Source organism: Pristis pectinata, chromosome 25 (assembly GCF_009764475.1).
Source record: "Pristis pectinata isolate sPriPec2 chromosome 25, sPriPec2.1.pri, whole genome shotgun sequence".
Classification (NCBI taxonomy): Eukaryota; Metazoa; Chordata; class Chondrichthyes; order Rhinopristiformes; family Pristidae; genus Pristis; species Pristis pectinata.
In genome coordinates this window covers 25,687,954-25,710,314 of record NC_067429.1, presented here as the reverse complement: position 1 = coordinate 25,710,314, position 22,361 = coordinate 25,687,954, and the positions used below count along the sequence as shown (strand labels likewise).

General features: G+C 43.3%; 1 protein-coding gene across 3 annotated transcripts in view; it reads right to left on the bottom strand.

Moving 5' to 3' along the window:
• The window catches only part of LOC127583043 (rho GTPase-activating protein 27-like), a 185,022-nt gene that overhangs the window by 56,607 nt on the left and 106,054 nt on the right, over positions 1-22,361 (bottom strand). The window contains exon 1 of one of the 3 annotated variants that reach the window (XM_052038758.1): positions 15,128-15,245. The exons of the other annotated variants lie outside the window; for them this stretch is intronic. Within the exon in view, the coding sequence (XP_051894718.1) occupies positions 15,128-15,187 (60 nt within the window). The 5' untranslated portion in view covers positions 15,188-15,245. Of the gene's footprint in view, positions 1-15,127; positions 15,246-22,361 lie in introns of those variants that run through there. 3 annotated transcript variants of the gene reach the window in all.

Here is a 22,361-nt window from a genome sequence, read left to right as displayed (position 1 = left end):
GGCTGGATTAGATTGCACTCCCCGTGAAAACTGTGCCAAGCGGTGGGGGCACACCAGAGACAGGAAGCCAGCAATTTCCAGAGAGCAGCAGGTCTGCCCTATTTACGTCAAAGAGATGAGAAGCATTTCCCCTGGAGTTCTGGCCAATATTTACCCAAAAACCACCACCACCAAAACATAGGTCTGGTCTTTATCACACTTTGCCTCGTTCAGATTGGCCACCACATTTCCTACGTTACAACAGGGACCAAACAAAAAATTCTAAATGACTTCACATTTCAATTTATTGTTCCTGCTTTCTGCTGAAGTTTTGAAGGCTTTTAGACTTGAGATGAAGAAACAATTTTCACCTTAACAACACCAGGGGAACAACTTAAAACATTGTACTTACTTGGAAAGTCTTGGTGTAAGAAAAATATCAGCTTTTGAAGAAAAAATTAAAGTGGGATTAGCAGATCAAACACATCTTCAACAAGGTAAGGTTGCAGGCGAGTTATCGCTGATGCTTGCCTGTACCCTTCAGAAGGAGTTGCTGTCTATTGAGCTGGATCCATAAGACCACAATACATACATAGGAGCAGAATTAGGCCATTCCGCCCATCGAGTCTGTTCCGCCATTCGATCATGGCCAATTTATTTCTCCCTCTCAACCCTATTCTCCTGCCTTCTCCCTGTAACCTTTGACACCCTTGCTAATCAAGAGTCTATCAACCTCCACTTGAAATATACCCAGTGACTTGGCCTCCACAGCCACCTGTGGCAATGAATTCCACAGATTCACCACCCTCTGGCTAAAGAAATTCCTCCTCATTTCTGTTCTAAAGGGACGTCCTTCTATTCTGAGGTTGCGCTCCCTGGCCCTAGACTGCAGGAAACATCCTGTCCACGTCCACTCTATCCAGGCCTTTCAAATATCGGTAGGTTTCAATGAGATCCCCCCCCCATCCTTCTAAATTCCAGCAAGTACAGGCACAGAGCCATCAAATGCTACTCACACATTTCCTCACCCTTTCATCCCCGGGATCATTCTCATAAACCTCCTCTGGACCCTCTCCAATGCCAGCACATCCTTCCTTATGGGGCTCAAAACTGCTCACAATACTCCAAATGTGGTCTGACCAATACCTTATAAAGCCTCAACTTCATAAGGACCTCAGCTTCCCTCGAACTACTATGATCTGCCTGCAGTATCCAGCTATCTCCTGGGGTGTGACTGTGCACAATGCAGGCCAAGTCAAACCTCTTAGCTTCCAGGCTGTGTTTTAAAATTTGCTTATCACATAATCACCAAAATGTGTGTCTAAACAGGTAATGTTTGTAACACTCTAATGAACACAGTTGAGACACAATCAAGGATGCAGTGTTTTTTTGTTATATTTTCCAGTTAGTAAGAATGGTTCGTACTTCCAACTTCCTAAAGGGACAATAAACTCAATGAACATAGAAATGTGAAGAAAAATATCAATCATGATTGTTGGGGAACATGAAAAAAATTAAGACTATAGGTGCAAGAAGAATCTAAGTTTCAATTATACCTCATAGCACTAGATTTTAAACCAAACAGCTTGGAAGGAAATACATTTGTGAAGAAGTACGTCAAAAGAAAGGGTTGCATGTCAAGAACCATTCACTGTGAGGAAGGAGATATTTTGATGGTGGAAAGCAAAATGATAAACAGATAGCTAAAGAATATTTATATACAGGGCGCTGCATTGCTTTAAACTCAGTTCTTTGACCAGAGGAGGAAAAATACATCCTTGAAACCATTAGGTAAAGCAACATAGATTCATGTCCTTCATTTTTTTTAAATTTTGCAAGATATGCCATCTTTTAAGTCACATAAGCACATTGGGATTTTATCAAGGCGGTTTATACAGATCTCCAATATCTGTTATCGAAGAGGAACAACTGGTAATAATGTTACCAGACTGCACACACTGGATATCCACAACCAAGGACACCGTCAACCCCTGCTGATATAAACATGCGCACTTGATGGGGAGATAGGGCAGATGAATGAGTTGTATTGTTCTTTTACCAAGAAACCAACAGAGCTTGAGGCATATGATGCAAGACAGAAGCCAAAGTAAATCAATGTAGATTAATTGAAGCAAATTTAGGTTTTAAAAGCTTGTGGGATTATACAAGGATTTACAGGCCAAGGGAAATAAGGAGTTCCACTGTTTGAAACACTGCAAAAGAATGATTCAGGAAAGTGCATGTGATGCTCCTGGATTATCAGAATAAGGCAGAGGGAGGCAAGTCCAGGTAGGAGCAAGATTTATAAAGTAAATAATCATCACCAAATAACTGGAAACATCTTGTAGGATTTTGCCCGAGAAGTGGTGCAACTAGAGTTATTTAGGTTCAAGCCTTATTAATGACTAGTTTAGACCAACGAGCATGGATCTGAGGCCTACTGTCCATGGATCGTTTGCCTTGTTTGCTTATTGGCTTTATTTGCTTCATTTCCCAAAGCAACCAATTGGCTCCAAACACTTCATTATGCTGCAGAAGACATTATATAAATACACACTCCTTTTCAGTTCTGATGGAAGGTCATCGACCTGAAAGATCAAATCTACTTCTCTCCACAAACACTCCTGACCTCTATTTCCAGCATCTACAGAATTTTGCTCTTGATTCTTTCTCATCTAATTAAGACCAAGTGGAAAAAATAAGAGTTTAATTAACAAACTCACAGATACCATAAAGCTAATGATAAAGATCAAAGGTCAATGCATAGTAGCAGTAAAAGGCCATTCAGCCCCACAAGCCCATCCTGTCTATTAAATGGATGCACCTTGCACTCACCATTACCAAGACTCTTTTTTTGTCTCAGTCACTGCAGACTCCCCTGTGGACTGGAGAACTAGCTCACACCCCTTTTCCCATTCCAGTTCAGGAAAACCACTCCACTGAGTAAGAGTAGACGGAGGAGAAGCCTCTGTGCATTATACCTGACAGTGCAAGGCATCAGCTCAGATACTGGAACACTTGGGTTAGAGAGGGTAGGATCAAGCTGTGCTCTTTGCATGGAGGCTCCCGGCCATAGTGAGGTTGTCAGACCAGGTACAAAAAATAGTCTACCAGCTACCCAGAGGTAGTAGTCATACATTAGTGCTGCCCCAAAGGATTTAGATGAGGGTTATAGGGGGCCATACATGGCAAGGCTAATGAGAGTCTATGATTCACTGATCTGCCTTCCTAAGCAGGAATATAGCAAGGGATAGCAAGAAGCATGGAAGGAGTCCATCTCCAATCCTACGTAGGAATCTATGGGGGAGGGGATGGGAGCAAGAATGCATCCTTCTGAGCCTGCGACCTTTGTGGTAGCCAGCATTTTCACTTGCACGTTACAGCAACTAATTCTGTTTTCATATAGACACAGGCAGGGACCAAAGTCTTTGTGCGTCAGTGGTATCTTGGGTCAGACCACTCAGAGCTCTGCTCAGTATCAGCCAGCAGGAGATTCCCTTGTGATCAGAGAAGCAGCTCAGACCCCTTTCCCCATCCCAGTACAGGGAAACCAAGGACAGATCTGCTGACCAGGAGGATACTGCTGTCACCAGGGAGCAGAAGGCTGCTGCTCAGGAGCCAATTGTGTGTTAGGCATGGGTCTGGGACTTCATGTAATCTGGGTCACAACAGATACACAGCCTTTTGTTTGCCCATGAGATTTGATGGAATTGAGAAGGTGGAAGATGCCGTCCTCTCTCACAACATCAGAATCTTTGCTCCCACTGCTACTTATCAGCCAGTGCCCTCATCTATGCCCCTCAGGCAACCACCCCAGACTATAGCCCCTGCAACTGCCAGCTGGTACTTCCAGGGCAAAAGCAGATTATGGATGAAGATGCCCATCAAGAACATCTCAGGAAATGACAAAGGAGCAGCATTCCATTAGCTTAGCTGCAGCCCGGCTGGGTATTGAAGAATGCTACACAGGTGAGATAAGCCAATTGAATGGCATTCATAATACTAGAAAGCACAAGTGATTCATCAATGCATAGGGTACGAGGTTTTTCTTTGGGCTTATTGCTTGATCATGATTTAACATTTTTTTAATTCAATCTAGCTTCAAGGCTTCCCTCAGCACAGATGGAGAAAGCTCTAGAGATGGCGAAATGGTGTGATGGTCTCCTTCACTTACTAGGGGAACGTTATTGAAAGCAGTAAAATCACAGGGTTAATTATTTCAACGTGTGTCGATTCCCAAAGCAATTTCCTTTTTCCATCAGTCATTATAGACGTGTTGGAGGGAACGTGCCAGACATGTGGCACAGTTGTGAGGAGTGGTTAGTGCAGAAGCTGTACCATTTCCAACTACTCTCATGATCTGATAATTGGATTCAATGGTACCTCTTTCCTGCCCTTTAGTCTGTTAGCAGTAAATCTTTTCTAATAACTTGGAGGAAGCACATGCTGCATACTTACCCCTTGGCCCTGACCCAAACCCATGGTTTAAATTTAGAGTCCGCAGTGGACAGTAATTGCATGCAGCTCGAGAGACAAAGGCATCTTGAAGGCTATATGTCCAAACATAACTAAAAAAATCCTTACATTAGCATTTCTGAAGAGTCATTGCTCCTATTACATTGCACATTGTGATTGAGATTTCCCACACACTTAGTCGTCAGTGTTTCACATAACACATTTTGTGAGATGACTAAATTAGGCCTCAAGTTGCAGAGAATGTGGTTCAAAGGGATGGGCTAACTTCTTAGTTGGAGTCCTCATCAATCCTTAACCATAGTTGCTGTGGTGAGTAGTACGAGTATAGGAGCGAGAAGTCTCGTTGCCACGGTAAGTACCGTGAGAGCAGGAAGCAGTTTGAAAAGGTAGGCCCGTTGTTGTTATTCTTGTTGCTGTGGTGAGTTGATAGGCCTGTTGATTAGCTAATTGGATAATTAGGCAGCAGCTGCCTATAAAAAGTTCCACTCAAGCAGAGCAGCCATTGGAGTGGACAGTGTCAGAGTGGGGAGCAGAGGCTTCGGCTAAAGAGGCTTCGGCGTGAAGAGGCGGAGGAGGTGAGTGAAGGCTTCTGGTACTCTGTTATTTGTAATTTTCTTTGTATAGAACAGTGGGAATGGCAGTCAGGGCAGAAGTCTGCTCCTCCTGTAGGATGTGGGAAATCAGGGAGACCTCCAGTGTCCCTGAGGACTACACCTGCAGGAAGTGTGTCCGGCTGCAGCTCCTTACAGACTGCATTAGGGAGCTGGAGCTGGAGCTGGATGAACTCCGGATCATTCGGGAAGCTGAGGAGATGACAGATAAGAGTTAACAGGAGGCAGTTACATCTAGAGTGTGGGATGTAGGTAGTTGCATGACCATTGGAACAAAAAGGAATAGGCAGTTGGTACAGGATATCCCAGTGACCATTTCCCTGGATAACAAGTGTATCATTTTGGATGCTGTTTGGGGGGGGGGGGGGGGGAGGGGGGGAAGGGTGGGGGAAATGAATCACCAGTGGAGAGCCACAGCAGCGAGGTCTCTGGCACAGGGGATTTGTTGGTTTGGATGACACGGTTAGGAGATTCTGTGGACAAGAACAAAGCTCCCAGATGGTATGTTGCCTCCCAGGTGCCAGGGTCAAGAACATCTCAGATCGAGTGCACAGCAACGGGGAGGGCAAGGAGCCAGAAGTCGTGGTGCACATTGGCACTAACGACATAGGTAAGGTAAAGGATTCCTTACACAGTGTGTAGACAGGCTGACTGGAGGAGAGGCTATGCTGGATCTGGTATTAGGCATTGAACCTGGTCAGGTGAAAGACCTCTCGGTGGGCAGGCATTTCAGGGATGGTGACCACAACTCCCTGACCTTTAGCATAGCCATGGACAAAGATAGGAGCAGACAAGGGGAAGTATTTAATTGTGAGGAGGGCAAATTAAGATAGTATTAGGCAAGAACTTGGGAGTATAAACTGGGAACAGGTATTCTCCAGTGTGGAGAAACAGGGTTCAAGTACATAAATCACTCAAAGTTGCCACACAAGTGGATAGAGTGGTTAAGAAGGCATAGTTGGGGAACTGAGTTCAGGAGCTGAGAGGTAATGTTGCAGCTCTAGAAGACTCTAGTTAGACTACACTTAGAATATTGTGTCCATTTCTGGTCACCACATTATAGGAAGGTTATGGAAGCTTTGGAGAGGGTGCAGAGGAGATTTACAAGGATGCTACCTGGGTTGGAGAGCATGTCTCATGAGGAGAGGTTCAGTGGGTTAGGGCTTTTCTCCTTGGAATGGCGGAGGATGAGACGAAACTTGATAGAGGTGTATAAGATTATGAGAGACATTCCTATGGACTCAATTCTGTTCCTCAACAGCTTGATAAATACCATGGTTAACCAGCTCCAGACTGTTTCGTGATATTGCTGGAATCCAAACAGTTATGAATATCCACTGCCTGTTCTATTGCTGTTATTGATCTCTCATGTGCATACAATCAATCAGCACTCTTTTGTAAAGATCTTTGATGAGCCTACTTGATTGGAACAAGTGTGTGCAGAGGAATTATCAATAGCACAGCTCTTGATAAAGAGAGATTGCCTTTTATTGACCTGACCTGCACTGACTGACTGAAACAGAACTCTTTTTCTAAGTTAGGAAAGGGTAAAATTTTCTTTTCAATTACACATATCACAATTTTTTCTTTCTTTAGCAACCCATACAGTGTTAATGTTCTGGTATTCAGTGTAAAGTGGGCAGGGATCATAGTCCTTTATATCAGCCTGTTGCACCCGCAATGAACATTCCACAGAAATATCCATAGGGCAGCAGTATTAAGTGAAGAAATGACACTGCACCTTACTCAGTGCCAGCGGTCTGTATCTGCCAGAGTGCTCTGTAGCAGAGTGTACGTCAGTGCAGTTAATGCATAGCCCTTTAAATCAGGACCTCTATCCCTAAACAAGCAAGGCACAAGAAGTGTACAAGCACGACACATTCATTCTATGTGACAAGCTTCTGTCGTGCAACTGGAAGTGGTCACCCAAATTTCCTGAACCGTGCGATTTGAGGATCAATTGGGTCTTTGCGATTTACTTCAGAAAGAGCAATGTCCAGCATGTGACATTGAAAAAGGCAGTGGTATGGAATCTGACTTCTAAGCTACATGCTGGAAATTTCACACTGATCAAAATCTGGAGGAGGATTCGGTTTTATTTTGTCATTGAATACAAAGAAAGTAGATGAGCAATACAAATAAGCTATCAATTTATCCCTTCACATGTTAACATCCAGATCTTCGCATTTTATCATGTGGCTTTGCTAGGCCAGGAATTGAGAAGCAATAAAAAAAGACCTGCAGATGCTGGAAATCCAAAATAAAAACTTACAATGTTAGAAGTACACAGCAGAGAGATAAGAGTTAATACTTCAGGTCAATGACACCAGGTCGTTGTTCTGATGAAAGGTCAGCAGCCTGAACTGAGATAATTTTTTATTTGCCACAGTTGCTCCCGGACCTGTGGAATATGTTAAGCATTCTCTGCTTTTATTAAAATAAGTCAGTCCAACAGTGTAATGATATCTTTGCACAAATAGGCTGTTGAAACATTATTTTTCTTCTTAAAAACTAGCTCCAATGATCAGAATTCTCGGGTTTGTCATAGAATCGTACAGCACAGAAACAGTCCCTTCAGCCCGTCATAGCTATGCCAACCACTCCTATTTACCCACATTTGGTCAATAGCTTTCTGTACCCTGGCGATTCAAGTACTTGTCTAGATGCTTCTTAAAAGTTGTGGAATTCCCTGCCTCTATCAGGCAGTGCATTCCAGGTGTCAACCACACTGAAAAAAGTCCCCCACAGATCCCTTCAAAAAATCTTTTCTTGCCTTATATCCAAGCCGGTTTTAGATACCACAGGATAAAGATTCTTGCTATCCACCCTATTTATCCCTAACGTAATTCCGTGCACCTCTTTCAGGTCATCCCTCAGCCTCCTCTGCTCCAGGGAAATCAAACCCAGCCCAGCTAATCTCTCAAAACTGAAATGCTCCAATTCAGACAACATCCTGGTGAAACTCCTCACCAGCACAATCACACATTTTCTATAGGTCCAACCAATGTTTTATAAAGTTAATAGCCTGACTTCCCTGCTTTTGTATTCTGGGCCATGGCTGAAGGTGCAGCATCACATATGCCTCCTTCACCTCCCTATCTACTTGTGTTGACACTTACAAAGAACTGTGAACTTGTACCCCAAGGTCCCTGTTCAGCAACACTTACTAGGGACCTACCAAATAACACAGTATGTAGGCCCTACACTTATTTGACCTTCCAAAATACATCTCTTTGCATTTGTCAGGATTAAATTCCATTTGCCATTGCTTCATCCAACTTTCCAGCTGATCAATAACATGCTGCAGCCTCTGATCCTCCTTGCTATCTACAACACCACAAACACTAATGTCACCTGCAAACTGACTGATCATATCACCTACATTCACATCCAAGTCGTTAATGTATATCATAAACATCAAGGGTCCCAGCACTAATTGTGGTGGCACACCACTGGTCACAGACATCCAATCAGAAAAGCAAACACCATCACCCTCTGCCTCCAATACCAAGCCAATTTTGGATCCAATTTGCAACTTGCGTTGGATCTCATGGGCTGATAGCTTTCAGATCAACCTACCCTACTAAAGTCTATGAAGACCACAATGACTACATTGCCCTCATCAATAGATTGTGAACAGTTTAAGTTAATGAGACATATTCTTGTAACCTTACTGGTCGTGACCTGACAAAATTATGATTTCTTGCAGAAATATTGATGTTGGATAATGAACACTGTGTGTCAGCCTTCAGTAGAAGGAGGCTCACTGAAGTGTAACAGTCAGTACAGAAGATAAAGGAACTGTGAAAGTTGAAACAGCTGTAGCCAAGAGGGAAGATAGAGGGGTGGTCTGTGGAGACACCACCTACCTGTTTCCTTACCACAGATGCTAAAGATTTCCATCAAGATAGACAGCCATTTGGTGAATGCAAAAGGTAATTTTGAGGAATTAAGCCTAGTTACAGCTGTGCAAAGGACTCTGTGACAAATGATTGATAGAAGGGATAAACATATTTGCCCAAATAAAGTAACTTTCCAGCTATCAACTCCAGGTACAAATGCACACCCAGGTCTAATCCTAACCCCAAGCATGGACGCAAAAGGCCTCACAGCATTGGACAATTTAAAAAAAAAACTACTATTTATGGACAATAAAAAAACTAAAAACAGCCAACAGTTAGCCTACAATTAATATCACCAAAAAAAAGATTCTGCTCCTTTGTCTCATTGTGGGAGACAAACTATTATTATGTTTCCTTGCAGCACCACCATCACCCATTAAATAAGAACAGCCATGAAATTCTAAACTCCTATTTGTTTCAACTTCACGTGGTTCGAAGAAATTAGCAAAGGACCGAAAATATTACAGTGCAGGAAACTGTACAGCTGAAGTGGACCAATTTTAGAACTAAGCACTGATGCCTGGAAGATGCAGTGCACCTTAAACAATTGGTGCAGAGGATGTGGCACAACCCAACATTTTATTGTCCCATTACATGAAAATTTATGGACAAAGCCCAAGCACCAAATAAGCCAGGCGCCTACATGTACTGGGACTCAAATATGTTGGCACCAAGAGTAGTCTCGGATTAATTTATTAGCATTGTCAGATCTGTGTTCTGTGTGTTACTGGGTCATGTCGACAGTTGTGATGTGTGAAGGTGAAGGGGGAAAGAGACTGGACCTGGCCTTTGGGAAAGGATAGCAAGGAGCACATTGGAAAAAGACATATAGGACAGTATCAAAATATGGGGGCTAGGAGTCACAGATTGGTGGATATCAGGAGTATTAGGGTTAAATTGGTATATAATTGTCACGTGTACCGAGGTACGATGAAAGACTGTTTTGCATGCCTTTCATAGGTAGTACAAGGGAAAAGCAATAACAGAATGCAGAATATCGTATGACAGTTACAGAGGAAGGGTACTGCAGCAGACAATAAGGTGCAAGGCCACAATGAGGTAGATTGTGAGGTTAAGCGTCCATCTTAACGCACAAGGGGAGCCTTCAATAGTCTTAGAACAGCGGGATAGAAGACGTCCTTGAGCCTGGTGGTACGTACTTTCAGACTTGTGTCTTCTGAACAATTTGGGAGGGGGGAGAAAGAGGGAATATCCGATGTGGGATCATGGATTTCGGCAATTTATTCAGCGTGCTGGAATTAAGATGTCTTCTCCTGGGAGTGCCCAACAACATTGCAAAATAATCCACATGCCACTGCAATACTCCAGAAGGACTTAATATTCTACAGGCACTTGAAGATAAGACCTTAAGAGCTGATGGGATAAGTTAAGTAGGTCTGTGTATCTTTAGGTAAATATGGAACCTGATCCCATGCTTCTCTCATAAGGAGAGTACATTTATAAACAAGGCAGTGGCAAGACCAAAGCAAGGAAGTGAGATTCACCAGATGTGGTTGGATAAGCGTGGACTAGATGCCAATGGTGACAGTGCAATAGTAGCAATACACAGGCAAGTTTGGCGCCATTAGAGAACAACACCACACAAATAAAAAGGATACTTGAAGAGGATGCAGTAGTCGATGGTGCGGAAGGTGACGGCGAGATGAGGAAGAACAGTGGCACAGAATGTTTACAAACTTGGATCCGCACAATTTCATTACTATGGGAAAGAGAAGTCGAACTGGAGAGTCATGAGCTGGATACGAATGGAAACCTGCTGAGGACAATGTATTAATGCTGGTTGTAACACCAGAAAGGGCACCAAATAATGAAATACCAGTTCTTTTCACAGTGAGGCAGAGGGGACATAGAGCCCAAGTGGGCAGGTTTTAAAGGTAGTCATCTTGAACATAGAGGAAGAGAGGTGCAAGGAAACTATTCCAGAGTGTGGAGCCCCAGTGGCTCGGGAACAGCCTTCAACAGTCAGTGGAAGAGGGCTGATGCTCAGGAGCAGAGGAGCAAGCAACCTGGAGTGGGAAACCCCACAACTTTTAGATATTCACCAAATGTGGGAGAACATTTGTTTGTCTATCTGTAATGTCAGAAAGAGATGGCCCTACCCTGTTGACCAGCTGCTCTTTCCCCTCGTAGCCTGTATCAACCAAATCCACAAGTTGGATTCCCAACTTTCCTAGAACAAGGAGATCACCAGAAGCTAAGATTCCCATCTCAGGCATGCTTCCAGCAACTCTGGAGAGAAGTTCAAGAACAGACAATGCAAGGTAGCTTAAAGAATGGATTGAAGGTGAGGTTAGTGTCAGCAGTCAAGGTTAAATCACGTTAACTTTAAAAAGAATCACTTGCTGCCTTTTCCATAATGTTCAACACTAGGAACAGCCTAAAATCCTCTCCCAAAGAGCTACAAATGGCTAATGAAGACGCGTATTCCCCAAGCCACCTTTACAATCTTATCTACCTGTGCTATCACTTTCACGGATCCTTGAACTTGATGTACAAAGTCCCACTGTTCCTTAATACATCTGAGAGCCCTAATATTCATTGTGTATGCCCATCCTTACTGGTCCTCCTAAAGTGACTCACTTTGCACTTATCAGGATTAAATTCTATCTACCATTAATCTGCCCATTTCAGCAACTGATCAATATCTTCTTGTAACCCAAGACTCTTCTCCTATCAATAACACCACCAATGTCATCCACAAATTTACTAATCATACGTCCTACATTTGTGTCTAAACTGTTAAGGAATATGACAAACAATAAAGGGTCCTAACCCCAATCCCCAAGGTGCACCATTGGTCACACGCTTTGAAATCGCAAAAGCAACTGTCTTCCACCACCCTCTGTTGCCTACTACCAAGCTAACTTTGAATTTAATTTGCCAATAGACCAGTCTCCAAAGTGAGACCTTGTCAAAGGCCTTACTGAAGTTCGTGTCGACTACATCAACATATTTTGTTAGCTTTTCAAAAAGTTCAAGCTCATTGGTCAGACAGGATCTCTCCCTAACAAAGCTATGCTGACCATCTTTGATTAATCCTGCATTTCCAAGTATAATTTAATCCCGTGCCTCAGGAATTTTTCCAATAATTTCCTTCCCACTAACATTAGATTCATTAACATTATAGTTACCAGGTTTATCCCCGCTACCCTTCCTGAATAAAAAGGTACCACCTTTGCTGTCCGCCAATCATCTACACCTCATTGCAGCCAGCAAAGACAAGACGTAAAGCAGATATTTAATTGGGTCCTGGGGAATTATCCACCTTTAATCCTGCTAGGATACCCAATACCTGCTCCTTTTTCATGGTAATGAGTCCTAGAATTTTGCCCAAATTCCCAAGCTACAAATTCCAAGTTCTCTAGCTACAATGTACTTCTCCTTGGTGAATCTAGGTGAGAAGTATTTAAGACCTCACCCGTCTCCTGTCTCCACACACAGATGGCCACCTTGGTCCTTAATGCCACTTTAATACCAATATTCTGAGGCCCTGATCGGTCCCAGGCACAATGCGGAGCTCTAACTGTTGTAGCGGGCAGCACAGTTTTGACTCCAAAATCTTGCAAAGTGCAAGTCCCGAGACCTTCAACTAAGTAGTTTGATGATGGGTCCACAACCCAAACAGTCATAAACCTACCATCTGTATAAGAGCCTGCAGTTTCCACAATGGCCTCATCAGCCACCTCGGAACCCCAGAAAACCAGGGTGAAAGCAAGTCACCCTCAATCCCGAGGGACTGCCTAGGAGAGAAAAGATAGACCCACCATATCATACGCTGTTATAACCACGCTCTTCAACGTCTCAGCCAATTTGGTAATCTGAGGAGTTCTTTGCTTACTTCACTTCTTTAAAAGGAGATGCGTAAGAGTCAGTCACAGTATCATGTTTGCTATTTTTCAAAGTATGCAAACTTCACCTGACATTGTTGAGCTTGTAACGTTATCAGTGAGAGGATCTGCAGTCCCTTAAGCATGCAGGTTTTAACAACGTCGCTATTTTTAACCTCGCTGGCTAAACCACTTTACTCTGCCTTCCTTGTTATCACTTGAAATCTCTAGTGAGCCCACCCGCTTTTTCTCTATTTGGACTCAGACATGGACATCCCTTTGCAGTAACAGTTCAATAATTTCCTCCTTATCCTTCCTCCCTCTCCCCCCACCCCAAGTAGTTGCCCAACATCCCTCTGCACACTTTGCCTGACCCTGCCATATTTTTCTTAGAAATTCAGCTGTGTAAAGCAGAGTTATGCCTCTGAAATGAGAAATTTCCCCAGAGTAAAATGCCAGAATGAACATTTCCAGGTTGTTTCCCCATGTTTGCTTCTGGAAATTCAACTGAGCACATTTCATTCACAAGGGATGCCAGATGCAATACTCTTTTGGAGCTTTGTTGGTGAACGTGGACTATTTTGTCCTCGGACCACTTCTGGTCAAAGATAGTCTTCTCTCCAACCTCCTCACACCACCATCAGCTGGAATCCTACCTTCTGCTTCCCACCCTCCAAACCCATCCCACATAGCAGAATTGAAACATTTTGACCCATCCCAATTCTCCCCCAACCCTTCACTGGAGCCACCGTCCCCTTGACTACTCTTCTGTGCCAGGCGCTGATGTCCTCTCCCATCCATAGGTTGCTGGCCATGTCAAGCTCAGCCTTTGAATATACCTTACAGAGGTATATAAAATCATGAGATACATAGATAAGGTGAATGGTCACAGTCTTTTCCCCAGGGGAGGGATCTCTAAAATTAGAGGGTTTAAGGTGAGAGGGAAAAGATTTAAAAGGGAGCTGAAGGGCAACTTTCTCACCCCCACACAGAGGGTGGTGGTATGGAATGAGGTGTCAGAAGAAGCGGTAGAGACAGGTATAACTACAATGTTGTAAAAGACATTTAGACAGGTACATACATAGGAAATGGGCCAAATGCAGGCAAATGGGACTAGCTCACGTAGTCCCATTGGTGCACTGGGTAGCAAACTTGATGCCAAAAATGTACAATGCCCAAAGACCCAGGGCAATGCAGGTTTGCAGAAGGTTGCCAATGACGGGAAGAGTTGTTGATACTCTACTATGCCAGTCAGATGCAACCATTATGGTGTCGTAGAATTTCTAGGCATTTATCTTGTTGCCTTTCTTCTCAATTTCTTTTCTGGATTGCTGCTTATATTTATAGGTTGCCCTTCCCTTCCTTGAACATTTCAGATATTTCTACATTTTTGCTTTTCTCACTAAAACTTCTGGAACATAATCTCTTTCACTGGTGAGAGTTTAATTCTCCACTCACTTGTAGGATAAACTCCAGCTTCAATGTGCAAAACCTCACATTAAATTCTCAATTTCCCCCCCTTTGTCTCTTCCCTTGAAAATCATCCTTCCCATTTTATTCCTTTCATGTAGCCTTTCACACCAAGGTTTCTCAAGGGAAAAACTGCTGTATGAAAGCAAAGCCACTACATTCCATCGTTAAAAGCTCAGAACTAACATCCAATGAATTGAATCCTGTGATGGCTGATCACCAGAGAACATGCATCATACTGCACACCTCTAACCCAAGCAGTCAGGGGAGATTCAGCCAAAATGAATGTTACCTTTGGCTGGAAAGAAGCGACATTGCAGAAATTAAGGCAGTGCAAAGTCATAGCTGAGTGACCAGACTAACCCAGCTGTCAGGTAGAGTTCAAAATTCCTCCATTGGGTCCCACAAGTACCAGAGAAACCAGTCAGGGCTGTGGGAAACAATCATGCGGCCTTGCTTTCAGGTCTCATGCACATTACTAACACCCTCAACCAAATTTTCCAATCACTAAAATAACGAACAATATACAAAGCTCAATGCACAGAGGAGATCACTCCTTTTCACACTTGGAGCAAAACAGCATTGCCTGATTAAAAACTACTTTGACAGTTTCAGTTTGCACATCATTCTTGCAATAATCAGACCATTGCCATCTGTAAAATAATCGAGGCAGCTACCTTCTGCTCAGGCACACAGGAAGCAATGGCAGCGAAAGGGGAAGCAGCCGTCCGCAAGGCTGATTGTGAGAAGTGTTCGTCGTTGCAAGCTTCTGACAGACAAGCAAATGCACAAGTGCAACATAATGACAGTTGTGCCCAGACGCTGCTGCAAGTTCTCTTACCTCTGAATAGACTATGGCGGTCAAGCAGTAGTCTGCATTCTCACAACCGTGATTCGCCATGGAAACAACATCAGATACATCAATACCAACCAGTAACCCAAGTGGTAAACACCTTACATTGTGGAGTCCATCACAACACTATAAAAGGAGGCCAGCTATCAGATCTCTCTATGGCGTCATTTCCTGGCCTAATTTCTGATCAGGATATAAACAGCAAAATGGACTATTCTGCTGTTAAGTGAAAGAAAACACACAGCAGATTAAAGCTTCCTCAGGCAATTGTTGTCAATATGTGGTCAGGGTCAGGAAAGGGAACAGAACATTTTAAGACTAATTTTGGTTCAACCCCCAGTTACTGAATTTAACGTGTATCACCACACACATTGTATCTGGATGATATTTATAATGGGCGCATTATAATGTTTAAGAACTTGCTATACATGAAACCATTACCATATTTGCATTTATTTTACAGTGAGATCAACTAACAAAATTAAGTCTTTTTGCCACTTCAAGTTGTCAACTAAATGAATTTACTTAGCAACTTTAACACAGTAATGTTTCCCAGTCTTTAAGTCGTGAGATATTTATATTCGTATGAGATAGATTCCAAGCAGCAACTTAATAGGGGAAGGAGAGATGGGGAGGTTCTGGGATGGAGTTCCAGAAGCCTTCCTTGGCAACTGGAGATACAACTGCCAACTGTGGAGAGATTGGATTCAGGAACGTTGTACAGACCAGACTGAATGACTGCAGATATCTTAGAGGTCTCTGGGTTGAAAGAAATTACAGACAGCCAGGGACAAGGCTACGGAGGAAACTGGAAACAAAGAATAAACTTAGATGCTGCATAATCACAAATCCCTCGCAATTATTATGGGTCAACAAGATTGGCCATGAGATCTGGATGGCCTCAAGTTTACAAAGAATTAGGGAAAACACCCAGGAAGGAATTTGAATAGTGAAGGCCAGATTTAAGGATTTCAGCAACAGATGAGCAGATATGGGAAAAGAGTTAGTGGGAGACAATCATGCTGATCTAAGCTCACTCCTGACAAAACAGGAGCGCTGTAGAAGAATCACAGCCTAGAATTTTTAGGTGTCCAAAAAAAGGTTTAAAAGATCAAGACAACTTTCATTTTGCCGGACTCATCACTACAAACTTCTATAGTATGCGAGATCCAAGACCTTGGAGGTTAAAGTGCTGAAAGGCTCCCCCGCCCACCCCTAGTTCTCCATCACTGCAGACAGCAGAAAGGCAAATAGGTGGGTCATGGCTTCTCCAACGCAGGTTGTGGTGGGAGAGATTCACTGGGCACAGTTGCCAGATAATGGGCTGGATAAATCCAAAATTTGAGGGTTGGTTTGAAACACTGGAGAAGGAAATAGATCAAGATTAGTCACCGCAGGGGTGTAATGATGGTGGGGAGGAGGAGGAGGAGGAAAGTTCTCAGATCGGTAGGATGGGCAAAGAGGAATATAAAAATAGGAAGTGGATGTTTGGTGGATCCCGAGGATGAACTATTGTGAGGGCTACGTTTCCAACTTAAAAAGAATCCACTTGAAGCAAGTTGGCCTCCACTTCCGATAAGTTAAGACAAAACAAGGCTCAACTGAACTGTGAAGGTCTCCTTCTGCACACAACTCATACATGATTGAAACCTTAGCCGAGTTACCCATTGGATGTCAATTCACATCCCAGGCCTCACCAGGAGAAAAATTCACAGATTTCATGTGGTGAGTTTCTGATTGTCTTTTAACAAATGATTTTTCATAGAAATTCAATTTTGAAGCAGACAAAAATCTTGTGCTATGCAATTTCATTTCTATGCCTATTTACTCTTCTGATAAATTCATTCTTAAAATTAGTCACCGAGCTTCTGCTTCAGTATCAATAGTAGAAAGCAGACCCCAATCTTCATCTGGTCTGGATGGTCACATTGGAGGTAATGAACACCTTGCTGTCTCTGCTCCAAACCTCGATACATGGAGCCCATACCTCCTTAGTTACATTCTCCATGGTTCACAGTTGCTTTTGTTTCCATCTTGTTCTGATGCACTCAGTCTCACCCACATTATGTATGCAAACAGAACAGTGATCAACTATATTGGCCAGTCTGATCACATGGAGCCCACCTTGTATGAATCCCTGAACATCTGCCTCCTCAACCCTGTGAGCTTTAGGTATTCTGTGGCTAACAGGCAAATAAGCCACAGCCAAGAAAGTTCAACAGTGCCTCTACTTCCTCAGGAGGCTAAAGAAATTTGGTCTGTCCCCTTTGACTCTCACCAACTTTTACAGATGCACTATAGAAAGCATCCTATCTGGATGTATCACGGCTTGGTATGGCAACTGCTCTGCCCAGGACCACAAGAAACTGCAGAGAGTTGTGGACACAGTCCAGCGCATTATGGACAGCAGCCTCCCCTCCTTGGACTCTGTCTTTACCTTGATGAAGCAGCCAGCATAATCAAAGACCCCACCCACCCGGGACATTCTCTCTTCTCTCCTCTTCCATAGAAGATACAGGAGCCTGAAGGCACGTACCACCAGACTTAAGGACAGCTTCTACCCCACTGTGATAAGACTATTGAACAGTTCCCTTATACAATGAGATGGACTATGACCTCAGGATCTACCTTGTTGTGACCTTGCACCTTATTGCACTGCACTTTCTCTGTAGCTGTGACACTTTACTCTGTACTGTTATTGTCTTTACCTGTACTACATCAATGCACTCTGTACTGACTCAATGTAACTGCACTGTGTAATGAATTGACCTGTATAATCGGTTCGTAAAACAAGCTTTTCACTGTACCTTGGTACAAGTGACAATAATAAACCAATACTTATACTTACTGGCCATAGAAACACTGTAAAGTTTACGTACTGCTCTTATTTCTACCTCTGTGTGTCTTTCTGATTGCCTCTTTCTCTCTCCCTTTCTGACATGCACATCGTCTAAATGTCAACTTATTGCGAGGGGTAAGGCAGACCATTTTTAACCCCTGTTCTATGTGTATTTGTCCTCCAGTCACAGAGTTGTACAGCACTGAAACAGGCCCATCTTGTCTATGTTGACCATCATGTCTACCCGTACTGATCCCACTTGTCTGCATTAATTTCATATCAATCTATGCCCTGCTCATTCAAGAACTTGTCCAGATGCCTCTTAAGTGTTGTTACAGTTCCTGCCTTCACCACCTCTTCTAGCATCACTCCAGAAACAAACTGCCTATTGTGAGAACAACTTACCCCTCAGGTCTCCTTTAAACCTTCTCCCTCTCACCCTAAGCCTATACCCTCTAGTTTCAGTCACCCCTACCATGGGAAACAGTCTTGTTCTGATTTCTAGAAATTAAATTCTCTGATACTGCTGCATGCAACTCCGGAGAGAAGTCAAGAGGGTATTGAACAAAAGTGTGTCACTTTCATATTTATTTTTCATAAATATATTGTGAATGGGAAAAATGATGTTTGAAAATAAGTTATCCATTGGGATAATCAAGGTATTTTCACATTCTGATTAAAGCAGTGCTCATCAAGAACAGGCATGTCAATTAGGAATGGTAGGGAGCCAAGTCTACACGATGACACCCATTACATATCCAGCCAAGGCTGGCAGCCCAACTGTTCCTCACTGGAAAGAGAAGTGAACAGCCAAGGGAAACTGGTTGGGCATATTGGACATTCCCTTGGGCACATATTCAGTTTTCAGACAAGCCTTTAAAATGGCGCCCAACACTCTACCCAAAGCACACACAGACTTAATAATTGGGAAACTTGGTTTTAAACGGGTTGTAGAACTTGCCACTGAACACCCCATGAGCATTTACAAATTGTAACTGCCCTGTATCAAAACTTGACACAACTCATTAAAAATTACACAACTCTATGCCAGCCTATTATAGCAGTGTCAGCATTGGTTGGTTGGATTTGCTGATCTTGACCAGAACAGTATGGGTTGAAGTCTCACTCCCAAGTTTTGTGCATACAACCTAGGTTGATATTCCAATGCAAGGCTGCAGGACTGAGGCTCCATTAGAAGGTACTATTGTCTGTAAGGAATGTTAAATCAAGGTGCTTCTGCCTTCTCTGGTAGATGCACAAATTGCATGATGCTATGGTCTCTTTGATGTCACACGCTGTCCATATCTGTGCATTAAATAAAACATCTCTTTCAAAAGAAAAAGTGAAATCAAAATAATTACTTGATCAATAAAGGGGGAAGTTTAGTGCTTGGGAAAATTTAAAAATCTGCTGTTAAATCATTTGTTCAGGTCTCGAGACCCATTCTCCCAGAATGCAGCTTGAATCATGTCACATATGGGGGTTTTTCTCTGCTGCTATGGATTGTGGGAACCCCAGTCCTCCATGACTAAATAAATAAATCGAATGAGTCCAATCCAAGCTCCCTGCAGCTGGAGGCTGTCTACAATCCCATTGCCCATCGGGTGAAATTAATTTAAATTTCTTACCAGTACAACCATTTTGTTAACGTTCATACTGATTTTTTTGGCCATTTCCTTTCTGCCAAACTGTACTGGCCCACTTTCACCTGTGGTTCCACTAATCTCAGCTGCTTCGCTAGGCCTTTCGAAGATTAGACTAGCTGACAGCTGCTCTGGAGATCTCTGTCGGGATCTCCGAGAGAAAAAAAGGCTGCCCAGGAGGCATTCCACAGAAACAAGGACTTGTCCTATCAATAGAGGAACAAATCATCATCCTACATCACGCTCTGCTGCTGTCCTCACCAATATCTAGGCTCAGGTTAATTTCAATGTCAATGTGCTGCAAACAAAAAAACTGCTGCAGGAACGCAGTGAGTCAAGCAGCACCTGTGAAGGCAAAAGGGATAGTTTCAGGTCGAGACCCTGCATCAGGACAGAGTATAGAGGGAAGAGAGAAGATAGCCAGTGCATAGAAGTGAGAGGGAAGAGCGAGACAGAGGCATAGGTGGAACCAGATAAGGGAACGATGACGGGCAGATAGAACTAGATGGGGAGGGAGAAAGGCAGTCATCATCTCATCGTCATCTGTGGTACCTCAAGATCATGAAAAAGGTACTAGACCAATACAATAGCAGGTCAGAGGCTAGGTATCCTGGGGCAGTGGCCCACTCCGACACCTCAAAGCCTTCCCACCATGCACAAGCCACCAGTGTGATGGAATACTCTGCACGCGTCTGGCTGAGTGCAGCTCCAGTAACTTCGAAGCAACTTGTAAACAAAGCAGACGGATTGAGCAATGCCCTCTCCGCCTTCCTAGACATCCATCTCCTCTACCATTAGAGCGGCTGTTGCATGCACCGTCTGCAAAGTGCACTGCGATTACTCGACTATGCTACTCTAACAGCTCCTCCCAAATCCAAGAGCTCTACCACCCAGAACAGGGACAGCAGGGGATACCAGAACCTGCAGCTTCCCATCCAATTGACCCTACCAGAGATATCCACCCTCCCTGCAGTTTAACGAGCTTCTTTTGTCTTCTTCACAGTTCTGATGAAGGGTCTTCTACCCGAAACGTTAGCTCTGTTTCTCTTCTCACAGATGTGGCCTGACCTGCTAAATATTTCCAGCATTCTCCATTTTTATTTTAGATATCCAGTATTTGCAGGTGTTTTTTTTAAAGTTTTCACACACCATGCTGACTTGGAAATATAATCGCCAGTCCTTTATCATCAGCAACTCTAATTCCTGGAACTCCCTCCCCAAAAGGGAGTACTTCACCAGGAGGACAGGAGCAGTTCAAGAAGGGGCTCATCACCACCTTCTCTAGTGCTGCTATAGATGGGCAGTAAATGTTGGTCTTACTTATTCACTTTTCAGGGTCTGGGCAAGTTAAAAATTCTCCCTTTACTCTCTTTTTCACCCCATGTTTCACTGAAAGGTTAGCTTCCTTTAATCAGGGCCATCTCTGTCCATATTGTGGGCACCACAGAGAATGAATCGTAGCTCCTTTTTGGGGAAAAATAACAGGAAACCCAACAATGCAACACATATTTGAGTTCAGGGCTCATCCATTGGAAGCAGCTCCCAAATACTTGACCTCAACTGTCTAGCACATTGGAATAGTACAACTTGCAAGGTTCCTTCAAATCACAAATCTAGACTTAAAAAAAAGACACTGTTCCTTCATTGTTATTGGAACATAATCCAGAAACTCTAATGAAAAGCATTTTGAGTGCACCTCATCAGGCACCTGTAGCAGTTCAAGACAACTTATCAGTGTCAGTTAGGGATGGGCAATAATTTCTGGTTTTCTCAATGAAATGGTAACAAAGGTGACAAAGCGAGAAGAACTACTGTCTCACAATGCCAGGGGCCTGGGTTCAATCCTGAGCTTCCATGCTGTCTGTGTGGAGTTTGCAAGTTTTCCTGTGACCATGTGGTTTCTTCCCACATGTCAAAAGCATGTGGGTTATTAGGTTAATTGGCCACTGTTAATTGCCCCTAGACTGTGAGTATTTGATAGGAACATGGAGAACAAAACAGGATTAGCGTAAATGGGTACTTGAGGGTAACGTGAACTTGGTGGGCTGAAGGGCCTTGTCCCCGTGTTGTATTATGACTCCACCTATGACAAATTCACTTTGCCTCACATTACAAGATCAGCCCTTCCACTTCTCTAACCCGGTTCTACACTTCACACCCTGCTGTAGACTAGAGTCACGGAACACAATTGTTTCCCTTGTATGACAAGTCCAGTAGACATGCTGGCTGTTGCCCTTGATCCAGGAGCTCATTGTGTCACGGAAAAAAAATTAAATAAATGCAAGATGGAACAATATAAATTAGCCACCAGGCCAGTAAATTACTTCAATTCACTTGTTCCAACTTGGGATTCAGTCCAGATTTCAAGGAAAAGGCACAAGTGCTGCAATGGCACTTGCATTGGTTCAGCATCGTGGATGCCTACTATGAACCCCAAAAGAGGAGCCAAGCACTAAAGTACATGGCTGGAGTAACTATGTGAAAGATCATAGTACTGGTTTAAATATATGGAAGTTAGAAATGTGCAGGAAACTGTGGCCATCACTGGAAACCTGCGAGCTCCCCCAGTCCTCTAACATACCACACTTTAAGACACTCATCCCCACTGCCCAGACATTCCTTAAAACCTATCCGTTACTAATTATTTTGATTACCTGTTCAAATTCTGACATTCCATTGAAGTACCATGAGACTTTGCACCATGTTAATGCTGAATGCAAATGAAAGTGGTTGTAAATCT